The 24,783-nt window shown below is 36.6% G+C and overlaps 1 protein-coding gene and 1 pseudogene across 3 annotated transcripts in view; one reads left to right on the top strand and one right to left on the bottom strand.

Annotated features, from left to right (window-relative positions):
• APOOL (apolipoprotein O like) overlaps positions 1-24,783 on the top strand; it is a 130,920-nt gene that overhangs the window by 37,715 nt on the left and 68,422 nt on the right. For 2 of the 3 annotated variants that reach the window (XM_021691620.1, XM_021691559.2), the window contains exons 2-3: positions 7,015-7,067; positions 9,412-9,516. In XM_021691620.1, the coding sequence (XP_021547295.1) occupies positions 9,412-9,516 (105 nt within the window). In that variant the 5' untranslated portion in view covers positions 7,015-7,067. The remainder of the gene's footprint in view (positions 1-7,014; positions 7,068-9,411; positions 9,517-24,783) is intronic. The other variant, XM_044911689.1, reaches the window with a different exon arrangement.
• On the bottom strand, positions 10,864-11,982 carry LOC110571729 (annotated as a pseudogene).

Raw genomic sequence — 24,783 nt, 5'->3', positions numbered from 1 at the left:
ACGACCATGAACTTAAAAGAGACTGCTATTTGCAGAAGAGGTTACATAAAAAGTTAGTGGTAACCATCTATCAAAAACCATTAATACATATGCTAAGGATAAAGGGAAAGAAATCCAAATATATCACTAAAGAAAATCAGTGAAACTTGAGAGAAATACAAGAAAGGAACAGAAAAAATTTCCAGAAAAAAACACAAAACAAGGAATAAAATTGCAATACATACATATCTATTAATAATTACTTTGTTATATGGACTCAGTGCTCCAATCAAAAGATTTACGGTGTCAGATTGTATAAAAGAAACCAGACTGGGGTGCCTGGATGGCTCAGTCGGTTAAGTGTCTGCCTTCAGATCAGGTCATGAACCCAGGGTCCTGGGATCGAGCCCTGCATTGGACTCCCTGCTCAGCGGGGAGCCTGCTTCTCCCTCTGCCGCTCCTCCCTGCTTGTGCTCTCTGTCTCTGAAATAAATAAATAAATAAAAATCTTAAAAAAAAATAAGCCAGACCCATCTTTATGCTACTTACAAGAGACTCATTATAGACTTAAAGACACTTGCAGATTGAAAGTGAGGGGATGGAGAAATGTTTGTCATGCAAATGGGTGTCAAAAGAAAGCTGGAATAGCAATAGTTATATTGGACAAACTAGATTTTAAAGCAGAGACTGCCACAAGGCACAATAATGGCACTGTATAATAATAAAGGGGACAATCCAGCAAGAAGATAGAGGAGTTGTAAATATTTATGCACCCAAGATGGGAGCACCCAAATACATAGAACGATTAATAAGAAACACTAAGGAACTAATCAATAGTACTACAATAACAAATAGTATGGGACTTTAACACCCCACTTATATCAATGGACAGATCATCCAAACAGAAAATCAGCAAGGAAACAATGGCTTTGAATGACACACTGGACCAGATTGATTGAACAGATATATTCAGGACTTTCCATCCTAAAACAGCAGAATACACATTTCTTTTCAAGTGTACATGGAACATTCTCCAGAATAGGTTATATATTATGTCACAAAAAATGGCCTCAACAAATACAAGATTGAAGTCATACCATGCAACTTTTCTGACCACAGTGCTATGAAACTTGGTCAACCACAAGAAATAATTTGGGAAGTACACAAGTACATGGAGGTTAAGTAACATGGTACCAAACAATGAATGGGTCAGGCAGGAAATAAAAAATAAAAAAAGATATTGAAACAAATGAAAATTAAAACACAACTACCAAAATGTTTGGGATGCATCAAAAGCAGTCTTAAGAGGGAAGTATGTAGCAATACAGGCCTACCTCAAGAAACAGGAACAATCTCAACCTAATCTTACACTTAAAGGAACTAGAAGAAAAGCAACAAAGGAAGCCTAAGGCCTGTAGAAGGAAGGAAATAATAAAAGAATAGAGCAGAAACAAATGATATAGAAACTAAGAAAACAGTAGAACAGATCAATGAAACCAGGAGCCGATTCTTTGAAAACATCAATAAAATTGATAAATCTCTAGCCAGACTTATCAAAAAAGAAAAGGACCCAAATAAATAAAACCATAAATGAAAGTGGAGAAATATCAACCAACAGCAGAGAAATACAAATAATTAGAATAGTATGAAAAACTATATGCTAAATAATTGGACAACCTAGAAGAGATGGATAAATTCCTAGAAACATATCCACTGTTAAAACTGAAACAGGAAGAAAAAGAAAATTTGAACAGACCAATCACCAGCAAAGAAATTGAATCAGTAATCAAGAATCTCCCAACAAAGTCCAGGACCAGATGGCTTCATGGGAGAATTCTACCAAACACTTAAAGAAGAATTAATACTTATTCTTCTTAAACAATTCCAAAAATAGAAATGGAAGGAAAAACTTCCAAATTATTCTATCAGGCCAGCATTACTCTGATACAAAAACGAGATACATATACCACAAAAAAGACAACTGCAGGCCAATATCTCTGATGAACATAGATGCAAAAGTCCTCAACAAAGTACTAGCTATCAAATCTAAGCATACATTGAAAAAACTATTCACCACAGTCAAGTGGGATTTATTCCTAGATAGCAAGGGTGGTTCAGTATTCACAAATCAATCAATGTGATACACTGCATTAATAAAGAAAGAATAAGAACCATATGATCCTCTCAATAGATAACAGAAAAATCATTCGACAAACTACAACATCCATTTATGTTAAAAAGACTAAACAAAGTAGGTTTAGAGGGAACATACCTCAACATAATAAAGGCCATATGCTAAAAACCCACAGCTAATATCCTCAATGGGGAAAATACTGAGAGCATTTCACCTAGGGTCAGGAACACAACAGCAATGTCCACTCTCACCACTGTTATTTAATATATTACTGGAAGTGCTAGCCACAGCAATCAGACAACAAAAAGAAATAAAAGGCATCCAAATCAGCAAGTAAGAAGTCAGACTTTCACTATTTGCAGGGTGCTATATATAGATAAATTAAAACACCCCACCAAAAAGCTGCTAGAACTGATAAAAGAATTCAGTAAAGTTGCAGTATACAAAATCAATGTACAGACATTACTCCATTTCTATACACCAGTAATGAAATAGCAGAAAGAGAAATGAAGGAATAAGTCCTATTTACAATTGCATTGAAAACAGTAAGCTACCTTGCAGTAAACCTAACCAAAGAGGTGAAAGTCCTGTACTCTGAAAACTACAAAACACCATTAAGAAATTGAAGATGACACAAAGGAATGGGAGGACATTTAATGCTCAGGGACTGAAAGAACAAATATTGGTAAAATATCTATAGTACCCAAAGCAATCTACACATTTCCTGCAATCCTTGTCAAAGTAGCAACATCATTTTTCTCAGACCTAGAGCAAATAATCCTACAATTTGTATGGAACCACAAAAGACCCTGAATAGCCAAAGCAATCTTGTAGAAGAAAAGTACAGCTGGAGGCATCACAATTGTGGTCAAATTATTTTACAAAGCTTTAGTGATCAAAACGGTATGGTACTGGCATAAAAATAGAATAGAATAGAATAGAGTAGAATAGAATAGAATAGAATAGAAAACCCAGAAATGAACCCACAATTATATGGTCAATTAATCTTTGACAAGGGAGAAAGGAATATCCAATGGGAAAAAGACAAGTCTCTTCAACAAGTGTTTTTCAGAAAACTGGATAGCAACATGCAAAAGAATGAAATTGGACCACTTTCTTACACCATACACAAAAATAAATTGTAAATGGATTAAAGACCTAAATGTGAGACCTGAAACTATAAAAATCCTAGAAGGGAACACAGGCATTAACTTCTTTGATATTGGCTATAGCAACTTCTTTCTAGATATGTCTCTTGAGGCAAGGGAAACAAGCAAAAATAAACTATTGGGACATCATCAAAATAAAAAGCTTCTGCATAGTGAAGGAAAAAAATCAACAAAACTAAAAGTCAACCTGTGGAATAGGAGAAGATATTTGCAAGTTACATATCTGATAAAGGGTTAGTACCCACAATACATAACGAACTTATAAAATTCAACACCTAAGAAATGAATAATCCAATTAAAATGTGCAGAAGACATGGATAGACGTTTTTCCAAAGAAGACATACAGATGGCACACAGACACATGAAAAGATGTTCACCATCACTGATCATTAGGGAAATCCAAATCAAAACTAGAATATCACCTCACACTTGTCAGAATGTGTAAAATCGAAAACATTAGAAGTGTTAGCCAGGATGTGGAGAAAAAGGAACACTCTTGCACCATTTGTGGGAATGCGAACTGGTGCAGCCACTGTGTGAAATGTTATGAAGGTTTTTCAAATAATTAAAAATAGAAGTACCCTATGGTCCAGTAATTGCATTACTGGGTATTCACACAAAAAATACAAAAAACGCTAATTCAAAGGGATATATGCACCCCTATGTTTATTGCAGCATTATTTACAGTACATAAACTGTGGAAGCAGCCAAATGCCCATCAGTAGATGAATGGATAAAGAAAATCTGTGTATATATAAATTTTTATACACACACACACACAATGGGATATTGTTCAGCCATGGAAAGAATGAAATCTTACCATTTGCAGCAACATGGATGGAGCTAGAGTGTGTAATGCTAAGTGAAATAAGTCAGAGAAAGACAAGTACCATTTGATGTCACTCATATGCAGACTTTAAGAAACAAAACAAATGAAGAAGGGAAAAAAAAAAAGACCCAGGAACAGACTATTAACTATGGAGACCAAACTAATGGTTACCCGAGGGGAGGTGGGTGGGCAATGGGTGAAACAGGTGACAGTTATTAAACAGTACATTTTAAAAATAATCCCTGAATGTATCATAACTTTTTAAAGTCCATTTTAAAATTCTTGTTCCAAACAGTATCTATATGTTAGAATTTATTGATTTTAAGTCTCATAAGTCTGTTCCTCCATTTTGCTTCATTTATTTATTGAGGAAATCAGGTCATGTCGTTTTCCCTTTAGAGTTTCTGAATTCCTGAATTTTCTTAATGAGTTCCCATGGTGCCTTTTAACATGTTTCACTGTATTTATCTCCTCTGTCATAATAATATAGGATAGCTAACTGATAATTCCTATTTAAGTTGAGATCTAGAAGATTTTGCTTTAACTTCATCAATCTTTGTCCCATATGAAAATCTCAAATCTTTCAAATTCTAGTGCCCTTTGTCTTATTCTACAAAACAACACACACAAGAGTTTCCTTATAAAATGGCAACATGGCCTCCAACAGTATGATTATTAGAAACATATTATTAAATACATTATTAAGAACAGTTTTAAGATTTTTGTTGTTTTTGCATTTGTATTTTTTGCTGTTTTCTTTTCTTTGGTTATATTGTTGCTCATTAGGGATGGACAATCAATTACTTGGTTGTAATCACTGTGAATTGTTCCTCTCTTTGATCATTGCCTCTGCATTGTTTGTTGATTTCATTTTCCATTTAGTTTTCAGGGCTTAACCTTTTTAACTTTAAGTTTTTTTAAGATTTTATTTATTTTAGAGGGCAAAAGAGAGAGAAAGCAAGAGTGTGTGAACAGGGGAGGGGCAGAGGGAGAGGGAGAGAAGCAGACTCCCTGCTGAGCGCAGAGCCCAACGTGGGGCACAATCCCAGGACCCTGAGATCATGACCTGAGCTGATATCAAGAGTCAGATGCTTAACCTACTGAGCCACCCAGGCACCCCTTTTAATTTTTAAATTTAAAAAAATTTTGTACTTATCACAGGACTCTTGATTTATTTCTTTTTTTAAATTTAAATTCAATTAGCCAACATATAGTACATCATTAGTTTCAGATGTGGAGTTTAGTAATTCATTGGTTGGATATAACACCCAGGACTCTTGATTTAATACAAAAAATCCTTTGCTACATGATACATCTCTAAAGCAGAACTAATAATTAAGACTGGTTTTATATTAGACTAATAAATATGTAGTCTTTATTACAAAATAGGTAACAAAAATTCTTATAAAGAAAACTTTACATTTCAATTCTCTTTGTAAAGTAGAAAATAACCCATATGTTTATGTTCCCAAGTGAACATGGTTAAGGCATTTACCCATTCTGACAAGTGTGAGGTGACATCTCATTCTAGTTTTGATTTGGATTTCCCTAATGATCCCTTCTGTGATCTAATTAGTCCTACATTTTTTTTTCACTTTTTTTGATGCTGCTGCTATTTAAAATGGCTCCCATGCATAGTGCACAAGTGCTATTAGTATTTTTAAGTGCAAGAAATACGTGATATGCCTTATAGAGAAAATATTTGTGTTGAGTATACTTCGTTTAGGCATGAGTTACAGTGCTGTTGACCTTAAGTTTAATGTTAATGAATTAACTATATATTAAATAAGGAGTTTTTAAACAGAAACACATATAAATAAAGGTTACATATTGGTCAGTTGATAATAAATGTAACCAGAGGCTTGCAAGAAATTAACCCTTAGTTTTCCCTAGGAGCAATGTTTCAGTTTTCACAGCTATTTTATGGAATGCAACTACTGCAAATAATGAGAATCAACTGTATTTTGATTACAAAAGTGCTTGGAAAGGTTGAGTCTTATGTGTGAGTTAATCTGATGCTCATCTTCAGTCTTGGTTTTTGTAAATCTCTGTATGATAGAATTCTGTTCTAGAACCTGTTATCTTTTGGAGGAAGCCAATTTTTCTCTGTCACTGATTTTAAACAAGTCGTTAATAATTTTGAATTGACAAGTCATTATTTTGAAGTTACAGATAATTTTAATGCAAGATCTTCTTGTGAAAAGTAGGATTGCCTTTGTTCAATTTTAATGCTATTTAATTAATGGCCTTATGGGACTGTAGGTTTGTATAGTACCCTCAAGCTCTGATATTTTTTGAATGTCTTATTTAATTTTCTAAATCAGGAGTTGGCTTTTTTTTCTGTAAAGGGTTAGATAGCAAATTTGTTAGACTCTACAAAACAGAAGATCACATATTCTTTGTTTCTTATTTTTGTTTTCACTATTCTTTAAATATTAAAAAAAAAATGAAAATAGGACACCTGGGTGGCTCAGTTGGTTAGGCATCTGCCTTTGGCTCAGGTCATGATCCCAGGTTTCTGGGATCAAGTCCCGCATGGGGCTCCTTACTCAGTGGAGAGCCTGCTTCTCCCTCTGCCTGCCACTCTCCCTGCTTGTGCTCATCGTGCACTCTCTCTCTCTGACAAATAAATAAATAAAATCTTTAAAAATTAAAAAAAAAAAAAACATTCTTAGCTCAGAGACCAGACCAGATTTAGCATAGAGCTGTAATTTGCCAATTCCTATTCTAAATTTTTCATGTGTTATGCAGTCAGCTGCCTCTCTTTGGGTAGGGAATCCCTTCATCAGTATAACCTGTGTTTGAAAAAGCCTGAGGATGCATGTGCCTGTTTTCTTTTGATCAAAATCTTGGCCTTTTCTATTTTGAGACAACAAGTATGCTGTATTTTATTGTTATTACAGATCTCAGCCAGAGCCTGATTAGCATCAAATACATCTGAGAAGAAAAATGAGGAGTAAGTGCAGCCACTTAACAACTTTATTCAGCAAGGAAAGATTGGGGAGCTAAAATTAATTGTCCATTTACCAAGTACAAGCCATTTTTATATAATTATTTATTTAATCTTCATGATAACCATATAAAAGGAAGGCATTTCCATGTTTTTCAGATAAATAAACTGAGACTCTAAGGTAGCACTGTCCAGTAGGATTTTTTTCAATGATGGAATTACTGTGTATTTGTCTCTATAGTACACTGTTGAGCACTTGAAATGGAGCTAATGTGATTAAGGAAATAAATTTTAAATTTTATTTATTTTTTATTTAAATTTAAATAACCATAAGTAGCTAGTAGTTACCATATTGTGCAGCATAACTCTAAGAACTTAAGTTACTTGCCCAGATATAACAGTTCCACAACTGGAATTCAAAACCAGGTCTGTGTAACTCCTAAGCTCATGGTTTTACCATTATGCCACACTGCCTCATTAGTAAAAGGTGGATGGGCCCTACCCTACTGAATAGAAAATATAGTGAATTTACTTAGGCATTTTTCAAAATATGTTAACTTTTTAGGCCACTAGTTCAGTTAATCTAGACTCTGGAGCCCTGGATCATAAATACCAAGTAACACCTATGAATTTATTTTATAGTCTATATATTATTATTGTATTATGTGAAGATGACTATACTCTGAGAAGATTAGGGTAATTGAAATTTTTTTAGATATTAGCATACTTCAACTGTTTTTTTTGTATTTAAGGAATAAGGTCTAGTCAGCTGTTTTTAAAATAGCTTTTAAATGTGAGAATTTACATTCTTTAATCACTTCAGAGATATATTAACAAAATTTCTCAGGTGCATGGGAGAGCATCCTTGATGGCATCAGCTTTAATTTTTTTTATTGAGAAATGACATAGGTATGATGTAGAAATCTTATTTCATTAGTGAATACTGAGTATAAGGAAATCAAATGTGATGTCTTTTGGGAAGGTAGGCCTAGATAAATTACTCTGTGATGCTGATAATATATATCAGAGGGAGGCTTGAAGGGAAAATAACAGTGAACAAAATTTTTATTAGCATTGAGTCTTCATTTTACCCTGTCTGAAGTCTCAGTCTAAATCAGTCATGACTGGCTTAAACAGGAAGTAGCCTAACTAAAGTCTCTAGCTTCCCTTATTCTGCTCAGAAAATATTGAAAAATGTGTCAGAAATGAAGTATAGGCACTATCACTGTTATCAGAGAACATTTAGAGTCCTTTGACTAGTATTTCTTCCAGTTCTTATATAATTTCACTTCTGTGTAAGCCAAAGAGACCTCTTTCCTCTGGATGTCCTTTGTCAATTTCAGCCTTTCCTATGTAAAGAAAATATTTGTTCCCTGGAAAGCTTTTCAGCCGGCCTTAAATGGATAATCTTTGGGGAATATTTTGATACCTGAATGACACTGGAGCACTTTGTTCTTAGAGCCAGTGATTTTCCTGCATTATTTTTTTTTTGTTTAAATATTTATTAATTTTAGAGATCGGGAGAGAAAGAGAGTATGAGCTGAAGGGGCAGAGGGAGAGAGAATCTCATGCAGACTCTGTGCTCCCAGTTCAGGGCTTGATCTCACAACCCTGAGATCAAGACCTGAGCCAAAACCAAGAGTCGTAGCTTAGCTGACTCTGCCACGCTGGTGCCCCTTTCCTGCATTCTTAATTCAAATCAAGTTATATCCAAAACAAAGTTCACTTTGGCTTAAATAAAGCATGAGATAGGTAAAAAGTGAATGTTTTGGAAAGTTAGGAACAAAGGATTTGTAATGGAAGGAAATTATTTTTATAAATAAATATAAGTCATATTTCAAGATACAACTTGAATCATTCAGTACTCCAGATCATCCTTATCTTTTACTTTCTCCATAGCATTTATCAATTTCTAATATATTATTTATTTATTGTGTTTATTGTCTGTCTGTGCTCCACTAGAATGTCGTCTCCAGAAGAGCAAGAATCTTTGTTTTGTTTATCGATACAGCCTAAGCACTGAGACCAGTGGTCTGACGCGTATTTGTGTACTAAGTGACTACCATGATCTATCCTACTGAATCCTTCAAATTTTGTATTCACTTCTTGGTAATTATTTTATTGGTATATTCCATATGAAGTAGACAGTTAACTAATAAAAATAATTACTATCTAGGATGATATGAGAATTTTAGGAATTATACTGTAAAAATATATGCAGCAATTTGGAGTGCTTGAGTTTTTAATACTTTAAATAAAACCCATAGTGTTGCTTGGATACCCCCAAAATGTATCAGGAAATGGAGGATGGGGAGCTTTTCAATTAAAAATAATGATATATCTTTCTCAGATGGGAAAGCTGACAACCATACCTGGAGGTCTGATATGTGCATCTATAACTGTGCAGGCAGCTAAAGAAGAAGAATACAAAAAGCAGCTAGTAAAACCAGAGCAGGTAATTTGCCTACAAAAGTTTGTGCATTTTGTATAACATAAATATGATGCAAAAGCCATGAGTGTTTTTATTTTTGACTTATCTCTCTTCATCAAAAATGTATTTGAAGTATTTGTTAGGCACATTTTATAAGTTGAAAGAAATAGTCGTAGAGTGTGTCAAAATAAACACTGTATTTATTGTATTTAAATCAAACATCTAAAATTCTAACTCCAGTGAAAAAAATTAGTGATTTTTCTTAGTGAATAATCAATTAGTAGTACAGGATCTTAGTACTTAGAAGCAGTCTGATTTTTTTTCTTGACAAATTTATACAAGTACACCTGATACTTGAAAACCTTAGTTTAAGAAATTCATTAAGATCTCAGCTTTGAAAGTGACCTTAGATGTTTTCTAGTGCAGCCTTCTGTGGTACTGTAATCCCCTCTACAATAGGCACACTAAGTGGCCATTTATCTTCTATAACAATAAAATTCTGGAAAAAGGAACCTAAGGCAGTCTATCCATTTTCTGGCAGCTCTCATTCAGCTTGAGGTCCTTCCTTATGTCAGACACAGCCGTGTCTCATAATAAGTTCTGTCCTTTGGCCTTGTATCTCTTGGCATTGGTACCATATAGAAAAATTCTCATCCCTCTTCCACAAAACAACTCTTCAGATATCAGTTACACTTTAAGTAATTTTGTATCCTGGATAAGTATATTAGTAGCTTTAACCCTCATATGTCATAGCTTGGAGTTCTTGCACTATAATGGTCATTCTTTGCCAAACATGTTTAGGATGGTTAGTGTTTTTTTCAGGTGACTGTAGGATAGAGTCAGATTCTGACTTGTTTTAGATAATATATTTCTATTAATACTGCCTGAGATCACATTCGTTTTTATGTTTATATTTGTTTTGAGTGTCCTTATAATCAACCTTGCTTATAATCAGCTTTTGACCATGACATAGTAAACTTGGAGTTCTCTAAAATTAATTAAACTTCTTTATATGGGCTACTGGTAAGCTGTCTTTTTCCAATCCGTACTTAAGTATATGGACTTTTTGCACTCCATTACAGGTACAATTATGCCTGTTAAATTTTATTGATGTAGTCTATCATACCAGCTTGTTGATACTTAATTGTGGCTGTTGATTCTGCTCACCATTGTACTTTTTTTTTTAAGGGGATCTTTCTCTTTTATTAGATAAAAAACACAAATAAAACCTGGAGGAACTGGGGGAAGGAAATATAGAAAAGGCCTGGGCAAAGCTCAGAGATGACAAAGGGGAAAAGCAGGGAGTAGAGGGGAAACAGTAAGAGCCCCAAGTCAGGGCATGAAAGAGGTTTCTAAAGAGTAAACATCTCCTTATTTGATGATAATTTTCTGGTGCAAGACTTGGGGCCCAGAGCCAGGGAGTGGCTCGGGAAGTGCTGAGGCAGTGGGTGGCAATCCATGGGCAATGACGTTCTACTTGTAGGCCTCATGGATGATCTTGAAGCCTTGAGCAGTGGTGTAGGGGATGTCTGTGACAGGGTCCCAGTACAGGGCTGGGCAGTGGGTCACAGGTCAGACCTCCCAAACAGAGATCTTGGGGGCAGCCCTTGGGAAAACCATTCTTCAAATGTCACATCACTGAAAATAATGAAGGTACAGGAGCAGTGAGCAGGAGGGTTGATGGGTCCAGTGCTGGCACGGGGAGTCAGTGCAGAAGCTGTGGGAGCAGGATCCAGTCCTTCCACATCCACATTCTCTTCTTTAGGGCCTGGCTCCCCAACAAGCAGCACTGCCACTGAATGATAGGTGATTATGGGCCCAGGGCACGTCTACTTCTTGTGCACCTGCTTCTTTTTGTCAGCCTTGATCTGCTCATACGTTTCTAATAAACATAAGTTCAGCTCCTCTGTGATCTTGGCCTCTCTGAGCAGCACCTCCTGGATCAGTAGCCACTCCCAGTGGGGCCTCTTTTACTGCTGTGACTGGCGCTGCCTCTCCTGTACCCAAAGGAATGTCTGTCACGTATGCTCAGCTGTAGACTGACACATGGAGTTCTGTCAGAGCCATTTTCCTGTAGTTCCTAGTGGCAGCAGTGCTTTCTCTTATTAGGCCTTCTGAGAGCTACCAGCTGGAGTGCTGACTTTTCGAGGTCTCAAGATCTTGAGAGGCTCCTTATATGCTTTGGTGACTACTCAGCACTTCCTTCTTGGCTCTTCTGCTTCTCTATCACTGGATGGTTCATCCCCTTCATGGATGTCGAAGTAGAGTCCACCTAATCCTTGTGTCTGACTGGTGCCCTTGATACTCATTATTTCCCAATTCCTCTGTGAAACCCCCGTAAGTCATCTGGTAGAACTCGTCTTTCTCCTCTGCCTCCAGGAATCCAGAAACCTGGTTCCCCACAGTCTTCTGGGGACCCGGTCCCCAGCCAAACTCATACCAAGACTGCACTGCTACTAGCAGCCCCTCCTCCAGGGTCCTGTTCACCATTGCAATTTTTACCTTTTCCAGCCTGAAGTCACCCCTAAGCTTTATCTACATTCTTAGAGAAATGTATGTAAGTCTGAATCTCAATCCTGACTCCACCACTGTTTGGATGACATTAAAGAGAATTCTTAATGGTGGCATAAATATTTGGTTGTATGAATGTACCATTATCAAATGTACAATTTCTATAATTTTTTGGAAATGTAGCATATTTCCAATTATTTTGCTGTTACAATCAATCAGTGCTTTGTTGAAACACCTTGTATGTAAATCTTTATGTACATTTCTGTTTCCTTAAAATGAATTTCTAGAAATGGAATTATAGGTCAGAAGGCATAAAAAATATCAATACATTGCCAAATTGACATGCATAAAGGTAGTATTCATTTAACAAACTATGTCCTGAATTTCTCTTGTATGTGTATGAGGCACTGTATAAGCACTGGGTAAAGTTTTATTAATTTTCATTAGCAGTCTAAGATAGTCACTTTCCTACATACTTGCTGATTCTCAGTTTTCTTTCTCCTTTTTATTAATCTTAGAGGATGATTTTAAGCTTACCTTGACACTCTCATCTTTGAAAAGCTCAAAATCTAGGTATTCCCGAAAATCTATTTGTCCCAAATAGCTGAATTTACATATTTCTGAATTTAAAAATAAATTTGTACTCTTTATTATAGAATACACAGAATTCCTTATATTTATTGTGTTCCACAGTACATTTTAAATAGAATTTAATTGAATTACTTATCAAACAAAATATTCTTTAATAACTGAAACTTTTTACTCTTAAGCCAGCACCTCCACATTTCCTTCTCCACCCCCCTCTGGTAACCACTTTTCTACTCTGTGCTTCTGAGTCTTTTTGTTTGTTGGTTAGTTTGCATTTCAGTTGTAAGTGAGATTGATCTTGTCTTCATTGGCTTATTGGCATTTGTATTTCTTTTTTTTATTCAAGTATAATTAACATATAGTGCTAAAATCGTTTCAGGTATACAGTGTAATGATTCAACAATTCTATACACTTCTCTGTGCTCATCAAGATAAATATATGCTTAATTCCTTTTATCTATTTCACCCATCCCCCTGGCAACCACCAGTTCCTTCTCTGTATTTAAGAGTCTGGGTTTTTTTCTTTGTCTCTTTTGTCTTTGTTCATTTGTTTTATTTCTTAAATTCCACAAATAAGTGAAGTCTTTTGGTACTTGTCTTTCTCTGACTTAATTCACCTGACATTATACCTTCTAGGTCCATCCATGTTGGAAATGCTAATGTTTCATTCATTCTTTCTTATGGCTGAGGAATATTCCATTATATATATATATATATATATATATATATATAAATTTTCCATTTGAGATATATATCCATTCATCAGTTGATGGACATGTTGGTTGCTTCCATATCTTTGCTATTGTAAATATTGTTACAGTAAACATAGGAGTGCATATATCTTTTTGAATTAGTGTTTTTGTTTCCTTTGGATTACTCTAGTCTTGTAGTATATCTTGAAATCTGACATTGTAATACCTCAAGCTTTGTTCTTTTTTCTTACGATTGTTCAGCTAGGGGTGCCTGGGTGGCACAGTTGGTTAAGCAATCGACTCTTGGTTTCGGCTCAGGTTGTGATCTCAGGTCATGAGATTGAGCCCCACGTTGGGCTCTGTGCTCAGTGTGGAGTCTGCTTAGGATTCTCTCTCCCTCTCCTGCTTGTTTTCTCTCTCTCTCTCCCTCCCTCTCTCTGAAATAAATAAATCTTTTTTTAAGAAAAAAAATTGCTTTCACCATTTGAGATCTTTTGTGGTTACATACAAATTTGGGGATAATTTGTCCTAGTTCTGTGAAAATTGTTCTTGGCATTTTGATAGGGATTGCATTAAATCTGTGGATTGCTTTGTGTAGGATGGACATTTTAGCAACGTTTATTCTTCTAGTCCATGAGGGTGGAATGTCTTTCCATTTCTTTGTGTCATCTTCAGTTTCTTTCATCAGTGATTTATAGGTTTTGGAGTACCAGTATTTCACCTTCCTGGTTAAGTTTATTCCTAGGTATTTTATTATTTTTGGTCCAGTTGTCATTGGGATTGTTTCCTTAATTTCTCTTTCTGCTACTTCATTATTAGTGTGTAGAAATGCAATGAATTTCTGTATATTACTTTCATATCCTGTGACTTTGCTGAATTATCAGTTGTAGTAGTTATTTGATGGTTCTTTAGGGTTTTCTACGTATAATACTGTCATCTGCAAAGAGTGAATGTTGTATTTCTTCCTTATCAATTTGGATGCCTTTTCTATCTTTTTCTTGCCTGATTACTGTGACTAGGACTTCTGGTACCAAGTTGATTAAAAAATGGTGGGAGTGAACGTCCTTGTCTTGTTCCTGATCTTAGAGGATAAGCTCTCAGATTTTCACCATTGAATATGATGTTAGCTGTGGGTTTTTCATAAGTGGCCTTTATTATGTTGAGGTATATTCTCACTAGACCTATTTTGTGGAGAGTTTTTATCATGAATGGATGTTTTACTTTATCAAATGCTTTTTATACCTGTATTGATATTATCATATGGTTTTTATACTTTCACATGTTAATGTGATGTATTACATTGATTGATTTGTGCTTACTGAACCAGTCTTGCATCCCTGGAATCAATCCCACTTGATCGTGGTGAGTGATTTTTTTTCACGCATTGTTGGATTCACTTTGCTAACATTTTGCATCTGTGTTTATCAGAGATATGGGCCTGTAGGGGTGTGTGTGTGTGTGTGTGGTGTCTTTATCTAGTTTTGGTATCAAAGTAATGCTGCCCTTGTAGAATGAATTTGGAAGCTTTCCTTCCTTTTCTATTTTTTGGAATAGTTTGAGAAGAATAGATATTAACTCTTTTTTAAATGTTTTGTTAGATTCATGTGTGAGTTCATTGGGTCCCAGGCTTTTTTATTGCCAGATTTTTGATTACTGATTGAATTTTATTGCTAGTAATGGTTCTGTTTCAATGTTCTCTTTCTTCCTCATTCAGTTTTGTGAAGCTACATGTTTCTAGGAATTTATCCATTTCGTCTAGGTTGTTCAAATTGATGGTATATAAATTTTTATAATATCCTCTAATAATCTTTTGTATTTTCGTGGTGTTGGTTATTTCTCATTTCATTTCTGATTTTATTTCCTTGAGTCCTCTCTCATTTTTTTCTTCATAAGTCTTGCTAAAGGTTTACCAATTTTGTTTACCTTTTCAAAGAAGCAAGACCCTGGTTTCATTGATCGGTTGTGGGTTTTTTGTCATTATTTAGTTTCTATTTCATTTCTCCTCTGATCTTTATTATTATTTTTTTCTTTTTTAAATTTTATTTTATTATGTTATGTTAATCACCATACATTACATCATTAGTTTTTGATGTAGTGTTCCATGATTCATTATTTGCGTATAACAGCCAGTGCTCCATTCAATACATGCCCTCTTTAATACCCATCACCAGGCTAACCCATCCCCCCACCCCCCTCCCCTCTAGAACCCTCAGTTTGTTTGTCAGAGTCCATAGTCACTCATGGCTCGTCTCCCCTTCTGATTCCCCCTCTTCATTTTTCCCTTCCTACTATCTTCTACTTCTTTTTTTTTTTTTTTTTTAACATATAATGTATTATTTGCTGGCTTTGGTATTTATTTGTTCTTCTTTTCCTACCTCTTTTAGGTAAAAGGTGTGTTTATTTGGGATTTTTTGTTTTTTGAGGTAGGCCTGTATTGCTATAAAGGCCTGTTAGAATGGCTTTTTCTGCGTGATAAAGTTTTTTGGATCATTGTGTTTTCATTTACATTTGACTCCATGTATTTTTTTATTTCTTCCTTGATCTCTTGGTTGACACATTCATTGTTTAGTAGCAAGTTACTTAGCCTCCATGTATTTGTATTCTTTCCAGTTTTTTTCTAGTGACTGATTCTAGTTTCCTATCATTGTGCTTGGAAATGATGGATGATGTAATTTCACTTCTTTTTTAATTTATCAAGACTTGTTTTGTGGACTAAATGTGATCTATTCTAGAGAATGATCCATGTATACTTGAAAAGGATGAGTACTCCACTATTTTTAGATGGAATATTCTGACTGTATCTGTTAAGTCCATCTGGTCCGGGCGCCTGGGTGGCTCAGTTGGTTAAGCGACTGCCTTCGGCTCAGGTCATGATCCTGGAGTCCCTGGATCGAGTCCCGCATCGGGCTCCCTGCTCAGCAGGGAGTCTGCTTCGTCCTCTGACCCTATCCCCTCTCATATGTTCTCTCTCTCTCTCATTCTCCCTCTCTCAAATAAATAAATAAAATCTTTAAAAAAAAAAAAAAAAGTCCATCTGGTCCAATGTGTCATTCAAAGCCACTGTTGCATTGTTGATTCTCTGACTGAATGATCTATCCAGTGATGTAAGTGGGGTGTTAAAGTTCCCTACTATTATTATATTACTGTTAGTTTCTTCCTTTATGTCTGTTAACACTGCTTTATGTATGTAGGTGCTCCCATGTTGGGTACATAAATATTTATAATTATATCCTCTTACTGGATTGTCTTCTTTGTCATGATGTGGTGTCCTTTTTTGTGTCTTGTCTTTGTTTTTATTTATTTAGATTCAGTTAGCCAACATGTAGTACATCACTAGTTTCAGATGTAGTGTTCAGTAATTCATCTGTTTCCCATAATACCCATGCTCCTCAAATCATGTACCCTCCTTAATGCCCATCACCCAATTACCCCATCCACCCACCCACCTCCCCTCTAGCAATCCTCATTTGTGTTTCCTGTATTTAAGAGTCTCTCATGGTTTTTCTCCCTCTCTGATGACTTCCCATTCAGTTTTGCCTCCTTTCCCCTGTGGTCCTTTGCACCTTTTTGTATATTCCACATATGCGTGAAATCATATGATAATTGTCTTACTCTGATTGGCTTATTTTGCTCAGCATAAGACCCTCCAGTTCCATCCACATCAATGTAAATGGTAAGTATTCATCCTTTCTGATGGCTGAGTAATATACCTTTGTATATATATATGACACATCTTCATTATCCATTCATCTGTCGGTGGACATCTTGGCTCTTTCCACCGTTTGGCTATTGAGGACATTGCTGCTATGAACATTGGGGTGCAGGTGCCCATTCAGATCCCTACATTTGTATCTTTGGGGTAAATACGTACTAGTACAATTACTGGGTGTAGGAGAGCTCTATTTTTAACTTCTTGAGAAAGTTTCATATTGTTTTCCAGAGTGGCTGTACCAGCTTGCATTCCCACCAACAGTGTAAGAGGGTTCCCCTTTCTCCACATCCTCGCCAGCACTTGTTGTTTCCTGAGTTGTTCATTTTAGCCATTTCTGACTGCTGTGAGGTTGTATCTCATTGTGGTTTTGATTTGTATTTCCCTGATGCCAAGGGATATGGAGCATTTTTTCATGTGTCTTTTGGCCATTTGTATGTCTTCTTTGGAGAAATGACAGTCCATGTCTTCTGTCCATTTCTTGATTGGATTATTTGTTTTTTGGATGTTGAGATTGATAAATTGCTTATAGATCTTGGATACCAGCCCTTTATATGATGTGTCATTTGCAAATATCTCCTCCCATTCTGTAGGTTGCATTTTAGTTCTGTTGACTGCTTCCTTTGCTGTGCAGAAGCCTTTTATCTGTTGAAGTCCCAATAGTTCATTTTTGCTTGTTTCCCTTGTCTTTGGAGACATGTATAGCAAGAATTTGCTGCGGCCGAGGTCAAAGAGGTTGCTGCCTGTGTTCTCCTCTAGATTTTGATGGATTCCTGTCTCACATTTAGGTCTATCCATTTTTGAGGCTAGGGCTTCTAGTTCTATGTTGAACAGCAGTGGTGATAGTGGACATCCCTGCCGTGTTCCTGACCTTAGGGGAAAAGCTCTCAGTTTTTCCCCATTGAGTATGGTATTCGCTGTGGGCTTTTCATGATATTGAGATATGTTCCCTTTATCCCTACACTGTGGAGAGTTTTAATCAAGAAAGGATGCTGGATTTGTCCCATGCTATTTCTGCATCAATTGAAAGGATCATATGGTTCTTTTACTTTCTTTTATTAATGTGATCTGTCATGTTGATAGATTTGTGAATGTTGAACCACCCTTGCATCCCAGGAATAAATCCCACCTGGTCTTGGTGAATAATCCTTTTAATGTACTTTTGGATCCTATTGGCTGTTTTTTTGCTGAGTATTTTGGCATCCATGTTCATCAGGGATATTGGTCTGTAATTCTTTTTCATGGGGTCTTTGTCTGGTTTGGGGATCAAGTTAATGTTGGCCTCAGAGAATGAGTTTGGAAGTTGTCCTTCCATTTCTGTCTTTTGAAACAGCATCAAAAGAATAGGTATTAATTCTCCTTTAAATTTTTGGTAGGATTCCCCTGGGAAGCCATCTGGCCCTGGACTCTTGTTTGTTGGGAGATTTTCTTTTTTTAAAGATTTTGTTTATTTATTTGACAGAGACACAGCAAGAGAGGGAACACAAGCAGGGGGAGTGGGAGAGGGAGAAGCAGGCTTCCCGCGGAGCAGAGAGCCTGATGTGGGGCTCGATCCCAGGATGCTGGAGTCATGACCTGAGCCGTAAGCAGACGCCTAATGACTGAGCCACCCAGGCGCCCCTGTTGGGAGATTTTTGATTATTACTTCAGTTTCCTTGATGGTTATGGGTCTGTTCAGATTTTCTGTTTCTTCCTCTTTCAGTTGTGGTAGTTTATAAGTTTCTAGGAATGCATCCATTTCTTCCAGATTGCCTAATTTGTTGGCATATAGTTGCTCATAATATGTTCTGAAATTTTTAAAAATATTTTCTTGGTGTTGATTGTGATCTCCTCTTTCATTCATGATTTTATTAATTTGGGTCCTTTCTCTTTTCTTTTTGATATGTCTGGCTAGGGGTTTATTGATCTTATTAATTCTTTCAAAGAACCAACTTCTAGTTTCATTGATCTGTTCTACTGTTCTCTCAGGTTCTATTTCATTGATTTCTGCTCTAATCCTGATTATTTCTCTTCTCCTGCTTGGTTTAGGGTTATTTGCTCTTCTTTTTCCAGCTCCTTTAGGTGTAAGGTTAGCTTGTGTGTTTGAGACTTTTCTAATTTTTTGAGAAAGGCTTGTATTGCTATGAACTTCCATATTAAAACCAGCTTTGCTGTATCCCAAAGGTTTTGAACAGTTGTATTTTCATTTTCATTTGTTTCCATGAATTTTTTTTAAATTCTTCTTTAATTTCTGGGTTGACCTATTCATTCTTCAGGAGGATGCTCTTTATCCTCCAAGTGTTTTGAGTTCCTTCCAAATTTCCTCTTGTGATTCAGTTCAAGGGTCAAAGCATTGTGGTCTGAAAGTATGCATGGAATAATCCCAGTCTTTTGGTACCGTTTGAGACCTGTTTTGTGACCCAGTATGTGATCTATTCTGGAGAATGTTCCATGTGCACTCAAGAAGAATGTGTATTCTGTTGGTTTAGGATGGAATGCTCTGTATATATCTGTGAAGTTCATCTGGTCCAATGTGTCATTCAAAACCCTTGTTTCCTTGTTGATCTTCTGCTTAGATGATCTGTCCATTGCTATGAGTGGGGTGTTGAAGTCTTCTACTATTAATTTATTCTTATCATTGTGTTTCTTTACGTTGGTTATTAACTGGCTGATATAATTGGCTGCTCCTGTGTTAGGAGCATGAATATTTACAGTTGTTAGATCTTCTTTTTGGATAGACTCTTTAAGTATGATATAATGTCTCTCTTCATCCCTTACTACAGTCTTTGGTTTAAAATCTAATTTGTCTGATATGAGGATTACTACCCCAGCTTTCTTTTCATGTCCATTGGCATGATAAATGGTTCTTCACCCACTCACTTTCAACCTGGAGGTGTTTTTATGTCTACAGTGAGTCTCTTGTATACAGCATATTGATGGGTCTTGCTTTTTTATCCAATCTGATACTCTGTGTCTTTTGATTGGAGCATTTATTCCATTTATATTCAGAGTAACTATTCACAGACATGAATTTAGTGTCATTGTATTACATGTAATGTCCCTGTTTCTGTAGATTGTCTGTTTCTTTCTGGTCTATGTTACTTTCGGCTCTCTCTTCACTTGCAGGATTCCCGTTAATATTTCCTGGAGGGCTGGTTTAGCAATTACAGATACTTTCAGTTTCTCTTTGCCCTGGAAGCCCTTTATCTCTCTTTACATTCTGAATGACAACCTTGCTGGATAAAGTACTTTTGGCTGCATGTGCTTCTCATTTAGTACCCTGACTATATCATTCCAGCCCTTTCTGGCCTGCCAGGTCCCTGTGGATAGGACTGCTACCAGCCTAATGTTTTTTATCATTGTAAGTTAAGAAGTTCTTTTCTCGACCTGCTTTCAGGATTTTCTCTTTATCTCTGAAATTTATAAGCTTCACTATGATATGTCAGTGTGTTTATTTTTATTGCTTTTGTGGGGTGTTCTCTCTACCTCCTGGACTTAAATGCCTGATTCGTTCCCCAGATTAGGGAAGTTCTCAGCAGTGATTTGCTCAAATATACCTTCTGTCCTCTCTCTTTCTTCTTCCTCTGGGACCCCAGTAATTCTAATATTGTTTCGCTTTACAGTATCACTGATTTCTCAAAGCCTCCCCTCATGGTCCACTAGTTGTTTTTCTCTTTTCCTCAGCTTCCTCCCTTTCCATCAACTTGTCTTCTAAGTCACTGACTTTCTTCTGCCTCATTTACCCTAACTGTTAGAGGATCCAATTTAGACTGCTTCTCAGTTAAAGTATTCTTAATTAAGGCCTGATCAGATTTTATTTCTGCACTAAAATATTCTCTAGTGTCTTTTATGCTTTTTTCAAAACCAGTTCGTAACTTTATCATTGTTATCCTGAATTTCAGTTCTGAAATTTTATTTATATCCATATTGATTAGAGCTGTTGCAGAGTATTCCCTCTGGTTCTTTCTTTTGTTGTGAATTCCTCCTTCTAGTCATTTTGCCCAGAGAAGGATTGATGAATGAGAGAGCAACATAAAAAATATCAACCACGATCTAAGCAAAATACACACTAGACAAATCCTAGGAGGTTAGAAGTAAAAAAAAAGGAGGGGGGAGAGAATATAATCTCAGGTGGTCAAAACATGGTGATCCATTTGGTCCTGGGTATATTTGGTCTGTTTGTTAGAAAACACCAAATCCCAAAATTATAAAGAAAGTGAAACTTGGATATATACGAAAATAAAATTGAATACAGTGAAAGGAAGGCAAAAATGAAGAATCTATTTCTAAAATATAAATGTAAAAATGAAAGTTAAAAGAAATACCTAAAAGCAAAGAGTTGATAAAATAAGAAGCTAGTTGAAAAGGACAAAAAGAAAAATGGCAAAGGTAAATTTTAACTGAAAGAAGAAAGAATCATGAGAAAAAAATCTCTACTTCTATACACTATTTTCCCCTAGCACTGGAGTTTTGCAATTCTGTCTGCTTGTTGAACTTGGTATTCCACTGATGTTCTAGCTGATCCTTTGGGGGAGGGGCCGCTGTGATGATTCTCTGGTGTCTTTGCCTGGGTGTGGTTGTGCCACCCCTTGCTGGCAGGCCTGGATCAGTGTAACTTGCTCCGGGTTGCTTTATGTGGCCTTTGTTCCCTGAAGGCTTTCTGGGTTGCTTTATAAGATGAAAATCAAAATTGCAAGTGCTCTGATCTCCAGCCCTGGAGATGAAAGATTGTGGTCCACCCTCTTCAGTAAACGCTCAGGGAAAAGCAATCTTCACTTTTGTGTGTGCTGAACTCTGCAGATGCCTGCAGCACGCAGCCGTGCCAATGCTCCCCTGGGAGGGACGAGTGTCACTGTGGTCCTGTTACTTACAGGGCCCCCACATGGAGAGTGGTTGAACAATCTTGCCACAGTTCACAGTTTATGATAAACCTAGTTGAGAGCCCACTCCCAGGCTCCCTGACCATAGCCAGTTTCCCCACTCCAATGCTTGGGAACTCTCCTGGCTCACGCACCCCCTTTCTTTCTGTGACCCCAGGAATCATGAGACCACACTGTTCCACCTAGTATTCTTCCCTGCTTTGCCATTTGAGCACCTTTCAGGCAGGGATGTCTCTCACTGATGCAGACTTCTAAAGGTTCCGATTTTGTGCTCCAGGCCTATATCACTTTATGGTACCTGGTTTATGGAGGCTCCCTGTCCCCGCCATCTGTCTTCCAATACATATTCTCTCGGATTCACTTCTCTGCACCTCCTACCTTGCAAAAAGTGTTACCGTTCCATATGCTATCTATAAGAGACTCATTTTAGACCTAAAGACACTTCCAGACTGAAAGTGAGGGGGTGGAAAACCATTAACTCGCTGGTGGACCGCAAAAGAAAGCTAGGGTAGCTATCCTCATACCAGACAAATTAGATTTTAAACCAAAGACTGTAGTAAGGGATGAAGCGGGACACTATATCATACTTACAGGGTCTATCCAACAAGAAGATCTAACAATTCTAAGTATTTATACCCCCAACTTGGGAGCAGCCAATTATATCAACCAATTCATAATCAAATTAAAGAATCACATTGATAATACAATAAGAGTAGGGGACTTCAGCACCCGCCCACAGCAATGGACAGATCATCTAAGCAGAAGATCAACAAGGAAACAAGGGTTTTGAATGACACACTGGACCAGATGGACTTCACAGATATATACAGAGCATTCCATCCTAAACCAACAGAATACACATTCTTCTTCTTGAGTGCTCATGGAACATTCTCCAGAATAGATCACATACTGGGTCACAAAACAGGTTTCAACCAATACCAAAAGATTGGGATTATCCCATGCATATTTTCAGACCACAACTTTGACCCTTGAACTCAATCACAAGAGGAAATTTGGAAGGAGCTCAAACACTTGAGGGCTACGGAGCATCCTCCTGAAGAAGGAATGGGTCAACCAGGAAAGTAAAAAGAATTTTAAAAATTCATGGAAACAAACAAAAAAACAAAAGAAATCCATGGAAACAAATGAAAATGAAAACAACTATTCAAAACCTTTGGGATACAGCAAAGCTGGTTTTAAGAGGGAAGTACATAGCAATACAAGCCTTTCTCAAAAAATTAGAAAAGTCTCAAATACACAGGCTAAACTGGGAGCTGGAGAAAGAAGAGCAAATAACCCTAAAGCAAGCAGGAGAAAAGAAATCATCAAGATTAGGGCAGAAATCAATAAGATAGATACCAGAAGAACAATAAAAGAGATCAATGAAACAAGGAGCTTGTTTGTTGAAAGAATTAATAAGGTCAATAAGCTCCTAGACAGACTTATCAAAATGAAAAGAGAAAGGACGCAAATTAATAAAATCATGAATGAAGTAGGAGAGATCACGATCAACACCAAGAAAATACAAAAAAATTCAGAAAATAATGTGAGGAACTATATGCCAATAAATTAGGCAGTCTGGAAGAAATGGATGCATTCCTGGAAATTAATAAAGTACCACAACTGAAAGGGGAAGAAAGAGATAACCTCAACAGACCTATAACCAGCAAGGAAATTGAAGTAACAACAGAAAATCTCACAACAAACACAACTCCAAGACAGATGCATTGCCGGGGGAATTCTACCAAACATTTAAGTTAGAACTAATACCTAGTCTTCTGAAGCTCTTTCAAAAAAATAGATATGGAAGGAAAACTTCCAAACTCGTTCTACGAGGCCAGCATTACTTTAATCCCTAAGCCAGGCAAAGACCCCATCAAAATGGGAATTACAGACCAATATCCCTGATGAACATGGATGCCAAAATTCTCACCAAGATACTAGCCAATAGGATCCAACAGTACACTAAAAGGATTATTCACCAACACCAAGTGGGATTTATTCCGGGAATGCAGGGGTGGTTCAACATTCACAGATCGATCAACATGATAGGTCACGTTAATAAAAGAAAGAACAATAACCATATGATCCTCTCAATTGATGCAGAAAATGCATTTAACAAAATCCAGCATTCTTGATTAAAACTCTCCACAGTGTAGGGATAGAGGGAAAAATACCTCAATATCATAAAAGCCATCTACAAGAAGCCCAGAGCAAATATCATTCTCAATGAGGAAACACTGAGAGCTTTTACCCTGTGGTCAGGAACACAATAGGGATGTCCACTCTCACCACTATTGTTCGTCGTAGTACTAGATGTCCTAGCCTCTGGAATCAGAGACCAAAAAGAAATAAAAGGCATTCAAATTGGCAAAGAAGTCAAAGTCACTCTTCACAGATGACATGATACTTTATGTGGAAAACCCAAAAGACTCCACCCCATAATTGCTAGAACTCATACAGGAATTCAGCAGTGTGGCAGGATATAAAATGAATGCAAAGAAATCAGTTGCTTTTCTATACACTTACAATGAGACAGGAAAAAGAGAAATTACGGAATCGATCCCATTTATAATTGCAGTAAAACTATGAGTTATGTAGGAATAAACCTAACCAAAGAGATAAAAGATCTGTACTCCAAAAACTACAGAACATTTATTAAAGAAATTGAGGAAGACACAAAGAAATGGAAAAACAGTCCATGTTCATAGATTGGAGGGATAAATATTGTTAAAATGTCTAGGCTACCTAGAACAATCTATATATTCAATGCAATCCCTATGGAAATACCATCGACATTTTTCAGAGCTGGAACAGACAATCCTAGAACTTGTATGAAACCAGAAAAGACCCTGAATAGCCAAGGGAATCTTGAAAAAGAAAACCACAGCTGGGGGTGGCATCACAATGCCTGACTTCAAGCTGTATTACA

Source organism: Neomonachus schauinslandi, chromosome X (assembly GCF_002201575.2).
Source record: "Neomonachus schauinslandi chromosome X, ASM220157v2, whole genome shotgun sequence".
Taxonomy (NCBI): Eukaryota; Metazoa; Chordata; class Mammalia; order Carnivora; family Phocidae; genus Neomonachus; species Neomonachus schauinslandi.
Note: the sequence above shows the minus strand (reverse complement) of the source record. Positions and strands in the feature narration are given on the sequence as shown.